This window comes from Gobio gobio (assembly GCF_949357685.1).
Source record: "Gobio gobio genome assembly, chromosome: 24".
NCBI lineage: Eukaryota > Metazoa > Chordata > Actinopteri > Cypriniformes > Gobionidae > Gobio > Gobio gobio.
The window spans coordinates 37,136,783-37,149,606 of record NC_137120.1 but is presented as its reverse complement, the minus strand read 5'-3'; the positions used below and the strand labels follow the sequence as shown (position 1 = coordinate 37,149,606).

Here is a 12,824-nt window from a genome sequence, read left to right as displayed (position 1 = left end):
ATACTAACAATGCTAACAGGCTTCAGTTAGACATATTTAATTTGACGCAGACGAAAAAAAAAAAAAGGCTTTGAGGGAAGTATTTAATAAGCCTTTGTTAGAAAGTAAACATTATTTGGCAGTATTTTAGAGAATATAAATGGTGATTATATTGTAAATTATTATATAAATGATTAGTGCTGTCAATGAATTGAATCGCAATTAATCACACCTAATATTAAAGTTTTTCATATATTTTTATATCTTTTAATAATCTACAAATTGATGTAGAAACAACATAAAGACATTAGCCTGTATTTTAAATATTTGTTTAATGACATTTTTTAAATCATATTTATATTGTAAATTATTACATAAATTATATATTCATTCTTGCTATATTCTTTGTACATAAAGGCAAATTTATCAAGCCCTAAAATGTTTTAAAATGTTTTTTAAGTGAACTGGAGTTAAATATTAGTTCATTTAGATTAATGAAAATTAAGAATGTTTAAAATAACATGTTCATTTTTTTGTGTTATTTTCTATTATTTATATATTTATTAGTGCTGTCAAACGATTAATCACAAATAATCACATAAATTGAGAAATGAAAGTTTGTTTACATAATAAATGTGTGTGCAAAGTGTAGAATTATTATGTATATAAATACATACACATGCATGTATATATTTAAGTAAAACATTTTATATTTATAAAAAAATATTTATATTATATTACTACACTCTAAAAAATGCTGGGTTAAAAACAACCCAAGTTGGGTTGAATATGGACTAACCCAGCGTTTGGGTTGTTTTAACCCAGCAATTGGGTTGTTTTAAGCAAAGGGTTAGTCAATTTTCAACCCAACTTTGTTGTTTTTAACCCAGCATTTTTTAGAGTGTACAGACTGCACCTTTAAATATATACATGTATGTGTGTGTATTCAAATATACATAATAATTACACACACTTTTATTTTGGATGCGATTAATTGCGATTAATCGTTTGACAGCACTAATATTTATTAAAATTTTTCAAATATTTGATGCATGGGAATATATAACATGTATGCGAGATTGTATGAGATTTCTTTGATCAGTCTTAGCATTAAATTTTTTCTTTTATTTGTATCAAAATATGTACATTTATATTGTTATATAGGCTCTGCAGGTTTATATCTTGTTTTGCCTCACTTGTTGTATATTGGTAGATTTTGAAGTATATATATATTTTAAGTACAGTCCATCAAGTGTTGTATGGTTCTAGGCTACTCGTTGCTAGGGTGCTCTAGGTGGTTGCTAGGGTGGTTCTAAAGGTCCGTTCACCCCAAGAATGAGAACTATATTAGCATCCACACCAACGCATGATAACGTGCTGTTTATTATAACATGCTGTAGTTGTGTCGACTTTAAATGCGGCAGAGTTTGGATTCTGATTGGCTGTCGTCGTGATTCAAACATTATCGTTCCTCTTGATTTTTAAAACGATATCTTTATAGTCATCGCCCTTGGTGTGAACGGACCTTAAGAAACAAAGACAAGTCCAACCTAGCCGTTAGCATGAGCAATCACAACACTGCTAATCAAACGAGCCGTCGACTCTGACTGAATCAATACCAGCAACACGATCCCTGTCTTTTCTAGCATGTGGGCTTCAGGTGTATTGCGTGTATGGGCAAAGGGCCCAGAATAGTAAACACTTCAGTCAAAATCACTCGAGTGAAACATTGGAGTTTGACATGCCGAGTGCTCGGGGCTTCTCAGGGTCACACTAGCACTCTGTTAGCGATGTAGGAGCATCCTGCCGTGTGCGTTTTGACAGATGTACCGGAGATGTTGGTGTCCGTGCAGGTCCTGTTCACCAGAATTTTCCCCTCAGGGCACACACATCTGGCCCCGCTGGGGTTCAGCAGGCAAAGGAAAGCGCAATTCATCTTTGCACATGGGTTGGACACTGAGAGACAGAGGAAGACAAGAGAAATCCCGTTTTTTTTTCCCCGTTATAAAATGCTTTTACTACAGGGGTGTCCAGTCCTGCTCCTGGAGGGTCACTGTTCAGCTCCAATCCCAATCAAACAGACCTGAACCAGCAAATCAAGGTGTTATTGGGCACACTGGAAACTTCCAGACAGGTGTGCTGAGGCGAACTGGAGCTAAACTCTGTGACAGTGAGACAGTGAGCCCTCCAGGAGCGGCTTGGACACTCTTGTTTAAAATATGAATAAACTAAATCTGTCTATCCGTCTATCCATCTATCCGTCCGTCCGTCTGTCCGTCTATCTATCTATCTATCTATCTATCTATCTATCTATCTATCTATCTATCTATCTATCTATCTATCTATCTATCTATCTATCTATCTATCTATCTATCTATCTATCTATCTATCTATCTATCTATCTATCTATCTATCTATCTATCTATCTATCTATCTATCTATCTATCAATCTATCTATCTATCTATCTATCTATCTATCTATCTATCTATCTATCTATCTATCTATCTATCTATCTATCTATCTATCTATCTATCTATCTATCTATCTATCTATCTATCTATCTATCTATCTATCTATCTATCTATCTATCTAATCTATCTATCTATCTATCTGCTTAACTAATGAGAAATGTTAAGTCTGAATTAGTCTGTATGTAGAAGCTATCCAAAATAGGTCATTTGCATATGGTCTTAAAGATACAGTAGAAAAACAGGAGTAATTCTAACGGTCAGAGAGGGTGAAAAGAGGAAAAGAAAGAAAAGAGCAGAATATCGCATCTTTCATAACGCCAGCACTGTATGTTTGCCTGAAAGATGAAATTCTCCTCGCATAAAACAAACTATCTTTCTAAAACCTTTTAGTTCATGGAGCAGTGATTGTGAGAAAGTATTTGTTTTGTCTTTATCTTTTGCAGGTTGTATTGAAGACCATCTTTAATAAAGCTTTCCAGTGTAAAAGCACATCAGGGAGAGATGACACTTCCCATTATACCAGCACAAAGACAAACAACAGAGGCAAAGATCCCTCCATCCCTCCTTCTTTATAACAGAGAAGGAGAGATCGGCAGAGGATAAGAGACAGAGAGTACAGTGGGAAAAAAACATAATGGAAAGAGGAATGAAAATATATGTAAGGAGACTAAAGGATAAATGGAAGAAGAGTCACACGGGTCGTGAAAGAGGAAAATAAACTAAAGAGTCTAGAATATAAATCCAGAGCTGTTCGAACGGATAAAAGTGATAAAAAAGAAGAAACATTTATAACAAATTTAACTGGTAATATGTGTTTTCAACTGGATCTGAGTCGATTGTGAAAAGTAAGACTGTATTTAATTATAAAAACAACAAAATGTGAGTTAATTCTAAGTTGTAAAATTTTCTTTGGTAAACGACAGCAGATTCTTGTTTATTATTAATTTGCAACAAATTATATTTGTGTGTGTGTATTGTATATATATTGGTTTATATGTATATATTACTTTTAAACATTTTAATATTTCTGTATATATATATATATATATATATATATATATATATATATATATATATATATATATATATATATATATATATATATATATATATATATATATATATATATATATATATTAGGGCTGTCAAAAGATTAATCGCGATTAATCGCATCCAAAATAAAAGTTTGTGTTTACATAATATGTGTGTGTGTACTCTGTTAATTATTATTTATATATAAATACACACACATTCATGTATATATTTAAGAAATATTTGCATGTATATACTGTATATACATTTATATAATCTATAATATATATATAAATATAAATGTTTTATATATAAAAATAATATTTTTTTCTTAAATATATACATGCTTGTGTGTGTATTTATATATAAATAATAATTAACAGAGTACACACACACATATTATGTAAACACAAACTTTTATGTTGGATGCGATTAATCGTGATTAATCTTTTGACAGCCCTAATATATATATATATATATATATATATATATATATATATACCGATCAGGCATAACATTATGACTGATCGGTGTATATATATATATATATATATATATATATATATATATATATATATATATATATATATATATATATATATATATATATATATATATACATATAAGCAGAGAAAACAAAGGATTGCACAGATTTCCTTAATGTGTGCCAACAAATAGTGCATAATAAGTAGGGACAATGTTTGACTTCATAACATGTTTTCTTTTGTTTCTCTCCAAATCTAACAAAATTAAACATTTCATTCATCTGATTAGAGCCGGTTATTGTATAATAAAAACATTTGACAGTAATATGTGATTGTAATAAGCTCTAGCTGGCCGCAGGCGAGAAGTCCAATCAGATTTAAACAATCTAACCATGAATTAAACTCTGACAACTGCCAAGAAAACTCACGCTGGAACGGTCCTCTGGAAGATGCTCATCCACAATGGGTTTAAAGGAGTATTTGACAAAAAAATTATACTTATGTCATGATTTAATCACTTCCAAACATGCATTTGCATAGTTTGTTTTTATAGACTCACAGAAAACAGAACATTAGCTTGTTTTTCTCAAGGAAAAACAAAGTGGAATGACATGAGGGTGAGTAAATGATGACAGAAGTCTTATTTGTCGTGAACTCGTTTTGAGACTCACCCTCCTGTTGTTTGTACCGATGGAAGACCAAGATACTGGCCGCTCTCTCCACAGCCAGATTGAGCTTCTCGGCGGGCAGCTTCCCGTATTTGTGAACCCTAAAGATGTCGTGCTTCATGCCGATCCCGTAGATGTAGTCTTCAAACAGGTCAATTCGAAAAGGTTGTGAAATACCTGGAAGGAAGCCAAATATGATGCAAACTAAAAAGTAACTAATACATTCACAAGGAATATGTTTCATGTGCGACTGTGAGAAGGAATGCAACAATGCAAAACAAAACTGGAATGTCATTAAAACTGCACTATGTAACATTTTTTCAGTAAAATATCCAAAAACCACTAGGTTGGTGTTATATATTTTGTTCAGTTGAGTACTTACAATATCCCAAATGTTTCCAACTATTTGTAAATCGTGAGAAAATTGCTCTTTTAACCAAGGAACCGGGACGTGTGAGGGAGTCGCCTGTCGATGACATCATATCCGCGTTCCCCTCGGTTTCCGGTTTTATTTTGCAGAAACACTTTACTCTCACTGCAGTGTGAACAAGTGTCATAGTGCTCTTCTTATTAACAATAGCTCCTGCTTCTGCTTCATACTACAGTAACAATAATAATCACATCCATGAACATGATTTCTGCCCGAGTCCTATCCCGATTCTTTCCCACCGGCTGTGAGGTGAAGATGTCCACATGTCCCAAGATTCTGCGCTCAAACGTGCCGTCATCAAACTAAGCCTTTGTTTTGAATAGGTGACCTCTAGTGGACGGAAAAGTTACATAGTGCAGCTTTAAGCTGAAAAATCCCGTCCAATTTACGAAAAATAATATTCACATTCTTGAGGCTCAGAACTAAAGCGAAAACCAAAAAAGCTCTGTTCCAAAACCTAGCGAGTGGCCTATGTAGACAGCATTTTAATGCATCCTACACATGCTCCCATTCCAAAAATGGTTCTCCCATTTTTTGAGAGCTTTGCTACTTCGCAAAGAATGCATTGTGATAAGCCTAGTGGAGCTTTACTATTTTACTCCAGGTTTGTTTGTACTGCATGTTTTTAGGCTTTTTAGAGGATCACTTTATTAAACTGATCAAAATTATAAACGCAACACTTTTTTTACTTGCAAATACACCCATTTTTCATGAGCTGAACTCAAAGATTTAAGACTTTTTTCTATGTACACAAAAGGCCTGTTTCTCTCAAATATTGTTCACAAATCTGGCTAAATCTGTGTTAGTGAGCACTTCTCCTTTGCCGAGATAATCCATCCACCTCACAGGTGTGGCATATCAAGATTTCATGTAGGTTTTCTACAAAGCGGAAGGTTGGTGGTTCGAGCCCCGGTTCCACCTGACCAAGTGTCGAGGTGTCCATGAGCAAGACACCTAACCCCAGCTGCTCCCGACAAGCTGGATGGCGCCTTGCATTGCTGACACCGCCATCGGTGTATGAATTGGTGAATGTGCGGCAATGTGTAAATCGCTTTGGATGGCCATGGGTCTGTTGAAAACACTATATAAATGCAGTCCATTTACAATAATTGCACAGGTGTGCCTTATGGTGCGTTCACACCGGACGCGAACGACGCAAATAAATCACACTATTCACGCGAAGTTGGACGCTTGAACATTTTGAGTTTACTCGCTTCATTCACACGTGACATTCACTGCACAACAGACGCAAATTCACGTCACGGGAGGGGCTTCTGCCAGGCGGTTCGTCTCGTTACAAAATGGCTGACATGGTCTGTGTTTACACGTCTTTTTTGTTAAAATCTACTGTTAATGTGTGACAAAACTTAGTTTTAAGACTTTTTCAAGCGATAATGTAGTTGTTTAAAGCTCAAATCTGTGGTTTATTTATAAAAAGAGTGCCTATTTGAAAATTTTATCTGGCGTTTTCGGAGTTGTGAGCTCCAGTGGATCAGCGGCGCTCCGCACTTGTTAACCCCGGCGAGAGCAGCCTTTCCTCAGCTAGTCCTTCAGACATTTGCCGCTGGCTCTGATGTCTCTGTGGTGTCTCGAGCTATAATTCGTCTTGTGTATATGTAACGGCCGATCTTTGGTCTCATGGATCTATAATTTGTTTCCTGGCAAATCGATTAGGCTGAGGGCAAAGTGAAGTTTCATTACTATTTTATTTTTAGGCTATTTAACTTTGCGTTACCGTTGTAGCCGACTAGCACTGACTTTGAATGTTTGACTGAATTGTTTGCTTTATTTCATGTATACCTTATTATACCTTTTACTTATTCTTTTGTATTATTGATCATACATAAACTTGCATTTAACAAAAAGAGACTGGGTTGTGTTTTATGTCATTTAATGTTATCACAGTGATAATCATATGCACACTTGTCTGAACCAGATATTAATATGTGATTAATATAAACCAGATTTTCTCCTCATTGTTGTCACTACTAGAGCAAGCTCCTGATTGGTTAACGTGGGGCAAATATCAGTCAAAGATCAGATTTTTCAACTTGCACGATTCACGCGAATCACGTTTCAAACGCTCAATTCGCGGTGTGTCATTTGCGCGAATCGCGCCGCAGATTGTCTATTCGCGTCTTTGCATCGACTTCACATGTAAATCACTCGCGCGAATCGCTTCATTCGCGTCCGGTGTGAACGCACTATTAGGCTGGCCACAATAAAAGGCCACTCTAAAATGTGCAGTTTTTCTGTAGTGGGGGGTCCGGGCCGGGTCCAAAAAAAAGTTAATATCTGGTGCGACCACCATTTGCTTCATGCAATGCAACACATCTCCTTCACATAGAGTTGATCAGGTTGTTGAGTGTGGCCTGTGGACTGTTGGTCCTCTTCAATGGCTGTGCGAAGTTGCTGGATATTGGCAGGAATTGGAACACGCCGTCATATAATTTTTTTTACCTTTTGTGAAGTATTCACCATGAATCTCCATCAATGTTTTAGCTTGGCAACATCCTAACATAAAACTAGTTCAATCAATCTAGTCCAAAACATTTATACATTTCTTATATTCAGGAGTATCACACCATTAGTTTAGCAAATGCTAATGTCATTCTCTATTAAAACCAATTGTGCATGGATTGTCTGCTGCCTAATCAGACACTACCTTCAAAGTTAGCTTAAAGTAGCTGTCTATGTAGGCAGTAGACAGTTCACTAGGTTTGCCGAAATTCATTCTCGACTTTGATGCTTTCTCCAAAATAGCAATTTTCCAATCCCAGTCTGAGAGGGAATCATATTAGAAACCTGGTGAAGTGAGTTTATATAAACTACAGTGACACACAGTAAAAGCCTCACAGATCTTCAGCTTAACTTCTGCAGCTCTGTTGGGATAGAGCGTTGCCCTGAGCTGAAGATGTGAATGAAAATCTGGAACCAGATTCTGAACATTGCAGTTTCCTACACATGCAAACTCACCATCTCGACTGCTAGCGGCCACCAGAGAATCAGAGCCATCGAAACGCACGCTCCCGATCTGAGACAGCTCAGAGTCCGCCCAGTACAGCCGCTGGTTGTAATAATCAATTGCAAGTCCTGCAAAGATAGAGACAATTTTGTATTATATTATATTTTATCAGAGCATCTCCAAAACTGCAGCTCTTGTGGGGTGTTCCCGGTCTGCAGTGGTCAGTATCTATCAAAAGGGCTCCAAGGAAGGAACAGTGGAGAACCGGCGACAGGGTCATGGGCGGCCGAGGCTCATTGATGCACGTGGGGAGATCAAACAGACGAGCAACTGTAGCTCAAATTGCTCAAGATGTTAAAGCTGGTTCTGATAGAAAGGTGTCAGAATACACAGTACACCGCAGTTTGTTGCGTATGGGGCGGCATAGCCATTGACCAGTCAGGTGCCCATGCTGACCCCTGTTCACCACCGAAAGCGCCAACAGTGGCACGTGAGAATGGACCACGGAGCAATGGAAGAAGCCAACTAAACTAACTTGCTAGCATAACTAAGTCAAATGTTTTAGTCTAGATAATGTTTAAAAAAGGATGACTGGAATGTAAGAACCTCACCCGTTGGTCTTCGCAAGTTCCTCTCCAGCAAAATGCGACGCAAGGACCCGTCCATAGCAGCCTCTTCGATGTGAGAGTGGTCACCAATCACGGTCCAGTACACCATCCTTTGTGAAGGTTGAAGGAAATTATACATATTGTCACATATACATAGTCAGGAGTCTAAAATTAGGCCACTTACCCTCGTACGGGGTTAACGGTAATAGCGAAAGGTTCCCCGTCAATGTCTGTGATGAGCCGGGTGCAGTTGGGACCCCCCAATTGTCCCACGTTGATGGAATATCGAAGTCGGCGCCAGTGTGCTGTGTAGTAGCTGAACCAGTGCATTCGGGAATGATCCGTCCAGTACAGGTTCCCCGTCACCCAGTCGGACGAGATGTCCTTGGGCCTCCGGAAATCTGGACACTGCAAATATATAATGTTGTGAAGTTTCAAACCACCTTAAAAAGATTTTCCTGAGCTAGTTTCGGAAGTAATGGAGGTTTCATAAGAAGAATATCCAAAATAATTTGTAACAGACATATTGTGACTTAAGAATTCAAAGTCTTATTGGTTGTTATTGACTTACTATGACTCCACTGTTTGACGTGATTGGACTTCTGTCCTGGAGGTCTTTGTAAAAGATCCCCCCGGGGTTAAACTGAGTGGCCCATACAAACTTGTGATGGTGAAATAGTGCGTCCATGCCGATGATGCGAGCACTGTCTGAGATACGGGCCAGTTGAGTATGTCCATGAGTTTGGTTGTACGGATACACAAAACTGTGGATTTCGGTGTCGTTGGCCACATAGAGGACCTGATCTTCTGGTCCTGAACACAGAGATACATGTGTGAAACAAATAAAATATATTAAACAATAAATAATACAATAAATCAAAGCAAACCCAAGCAAAAACAAACAAACAAATAAGCAAACAAACTAATAAATCTAAACAAAAAGCAACACAAACATGAAAATTAAAGCACATCAAACAAAACCAAAAAGCAAAGCAAAAATAAATCATGCAAAAAGCAAAACATAAGAAAAAATATAAAAAAACAAACAAAAAAGCAAAAACAAAACCAAACAAAAAGACAAAACTAAACTAAAACACCACATCAAACTAAATAAAAAAACAAAAAAGCTATCAATATCAAACAAAAAGTTAAACAAAACAAATAAAGCAAATCAAAGCAAACCAAGCAAAAAACAAAACCAAACAAAAGAAAAAAGAAAATAAGCAAAATAACTAATAAATCAAAGCAAAAAGCAACACACAAATAACAAATAAAAAACACATCAAACAAAATAAAAACAAACAAAAATAAAAAAAATAAACAAAAAGTGAAGCAGCACTAAAAGACCAAAATCAAACACAAAACATACAAACCAAAAAAACTAACAAAAAAAATAATCAAACAAAATGTGAAACAAAACAAACACAGAACAAAAAAATGGCAAAAATAAATCAAACAGAAAGTGTAACAAAACAAATAAAGACCAAAACCAAACAAAAGCAGACCAACACAAACATCAACGCAAAAAGAAATCAAACAAAAGTTAAACAAAACAAATAAAGACCAAAACCAAACAAAAACAGACCAACACAAACACCAATGCAAAAATAAATCAAACAAAAAGTCCAAAGTCAAACAAAAAACAGACAAAATAAACCAAACAAAAATACAAAATTAAGACAAAAAAAGCAAAACCACAACTTGAAAAGCATCAAAAAACCGGAACTGTTTTGAACTGAGGCAAATAAATCAGCATAACACTGTTTATTTATCTAAAAATGTAATAGAATGTCATAACACTGAACGCTTTTGCCTTCTATTTGTATTAAACATGAATGATTTTTACCCTTCGTGATGCATTCACCATCAATCTCCTTAAAGTTTCGGTCACAAGTGCACTTGTACGAGCCCTTCGTGTTGGTGCAATACTGCGAGCAGGTTCCAAACTGCACACACTCGTTCACCTCTGAGGAGAGAAAGAGAGAGGAACGCATCCATCCATCAGCCTCTCCCACACGCTCTCCAGTGACATTTTTAACAATGCTGCAGGGATGTCACTCAGTTTGGGATTTCAGCTAAAGCTTCGCTATCTGCGTTCAGCGCCTGCTGATTTCTGGAGTTCTTGTTATTCTCAGGGAGATGACCCTGAAGCGACCGCTGACATACCTCCAACAGTTTAACGCCAGCACTGGAACTGAATACAAAGAGACTTTCGCATTGTGGGGTTTGTACAAAAGACGAGTAACTACTGGGGGTGAGCTTGGGGCAAGTTTATGGAAACATTGTGTCTTTACGGAATACAAAACCAAATGTCATTTCTTTTAAAGAAAGATTGTACAAGCAGTGTATTAGTGTGTGTGTGTGTGTACTCGTCTTTTGTATATATATATATATATATATATATATATATATATATATATATATATATATATATATATATGTGTGTGTGTGTGTGTGTGTGTGTGTGTGTGTGTGTGTGTGTGTGTGTGTGTGTGTATTTATATATATGTATGTGTGTGTTGTTCAAAAAACCTGACAAAACCCTGATTTGTATCAATACAGTAATAACGTGGGAACGTATGCCTCCATTCTGAATGAATGATGTCAATAAATCCTAATATTCAGAGACTGGAAATTGTCTTGTCGGTATGTTCTGTACAAATTCTCTACCTTCACATTGCTTGGTCTTCAGGTTCCTCTGAAAGCCGTCTTTGCATTGGCAGATGGAAGGTGTTTTTGTGTTGTTGCAGAAAGCGTCGTCTCCGCACAAGTCCGGCCGTCCTTGACATGCACCATCTACAGAATCTGTGACCCACAAGGGACAAAATGAGAAACACTGTAAAGGCTTTACGCCACAAAACGAGAAGCGCAGAAGCAGAACATGCGACACATGAAGGATTATGGAAGGAAGCACACTTACATGCCTTGCAGTCGCGCTCATCCGAACCGCCATCTTCGCAGTCGTCGAAGAAGTCGCACTGCAGCTCGGCCGGGATGCAGCGGTGATTTCCACAGGAGAATTCCGACTTCCCACACGGCCTCTGCCTTTTGACCACATCCACTAGAGAAAAGAAAGAAGTTTAGAGAAGGAAATATACGGAAAAAGAGGAAGTGAAGTTCCCTACGCACCACAGTCGTCTTCGTCAGAATTGTCGCCACAGTCATTCGCCCCGTTGCAGATTTGTTCAGTCCGCAGACACACTCTGTCATTGCTGCAGCGGAACGGCCTGTTTGGGGGACATGGCAACTTTCCTGCGGGGACACACACACACACAGTAATCATAACCTTGTTTTTCATCAGAGAAGTTATCTTTTACTTTTTTATGGCCTGTACCGTTTCAAATGTGGGTGAAGTGTTTGAAAAGTGCCCCTAAAGAGCAATTTTTCAGACATTTTACTGCCAGTTCTACAGCGAAAAATTTTCAGCTAAAAAAGCTTCAGTTCAGAAGTACAGTTTAAGGTTTAAAGTCCGTCTCCTAAAGTCTCCTACACTGTTGATGTACAAATACAGTGCAGCACTTTCGAAGTGTGTTTGCGTGTGATGCTGACGCCAATGGTGAGCCGCCGTTCTGCTGTAGAACTCGGAAGTGCTGCACTGTGTTTACTACGTCAACAGCATAGACTTTTTTTTTTTCTTTTTTTTCACCACCAGTATTCTCGTCGCTTCATAACATTAAAGGGTTAGTTCACCCAAAAATGAAAATTCTGTCATTAATTACTTACCCTCATGTCGTTCGACACCCGTAAGACCTCCGTTCATCTTCGGAACACAAATGAAGATATTTTAGTTGAAATCTGATGGCTCTGAAAGGCCTCCATTGGCACAATGCACGGTTCACTCTCAAGACCCTTAAAAGGCACTAAAGACGACGTTACAAAGTCCATCTCACTACAGTGATTCTACAATAACTTTATGAATCGGCGAGAATAGTTTTTGTGCGCAAAAAACCCTAAATAACGGCTTATATAGTGATGACGATTTCAAAACACAGAATCATGAAGCTTTGAAGCGTTATGAATCATTGAGTCGATTCAGCTGTTTGGATCGCCAAATTTCAGCAGTTTGGCGGTTTGACACACGATCCGAATCATGAATCGACTCACTGATTCATAACGCTTCGAACCTTCATGATTCCGTGTTTTGAAATCGTCATCACTATATAAGTCGTTATTTAGGTTTTTTTT

General features: G+C 37.2%; 1 protein-coding gene across 1 annotated transcript in view; it reads right to left on the bottom strand.

Annotated features, from left to right (window-relative positions):
• lrp1ba (low density lipoprotein receptor-related protein 1Ba) overlaps positions 1-12,824 on the bottom strand; it is a gene marked incomplete at its 5' end in the record, with an annotated part of 414,271 nt that overhangs the window by 26,444 nt on the left and 375,003 nt on the right. The window contains 10 exons of the mRNA XM_079807766.1: positions 1,810-1,935; positions 4,640-4,813; positions 8,043-8,159; positions 8,643-8,749; positions 8,824-9,047; positions 9,211-9,452; positions 10,486-10,605; positions 11,310-11,444; positions 11,560-11,700; positions 11,769-11,891. Coding sequence (XP_079663892.1) covers positions 1,810-1,935; positions 4,640-4,813; positions 8,043-8,159; positions 8,643-8,749; positions 8,824-9,047; positions 9,211-9,452; positions 10,486-10,605; positions 11,310-11,444; positions 11,560-11,700; positions 11,769-11,891 — 1,509 coding nt within the window. The remainder of the gene's footprint in view (positions 1-1,809; positions 1,936-4,639; positions 4,814-8,042; positions 8,160-8,642; positions 8,750-8,823; positions 9,048-9,210; positions 9,453-10,485; positions 10,606-11,309; positions 11,445-11,559; positions 11,701-11,768; positions 11,892-12,824) is intronic.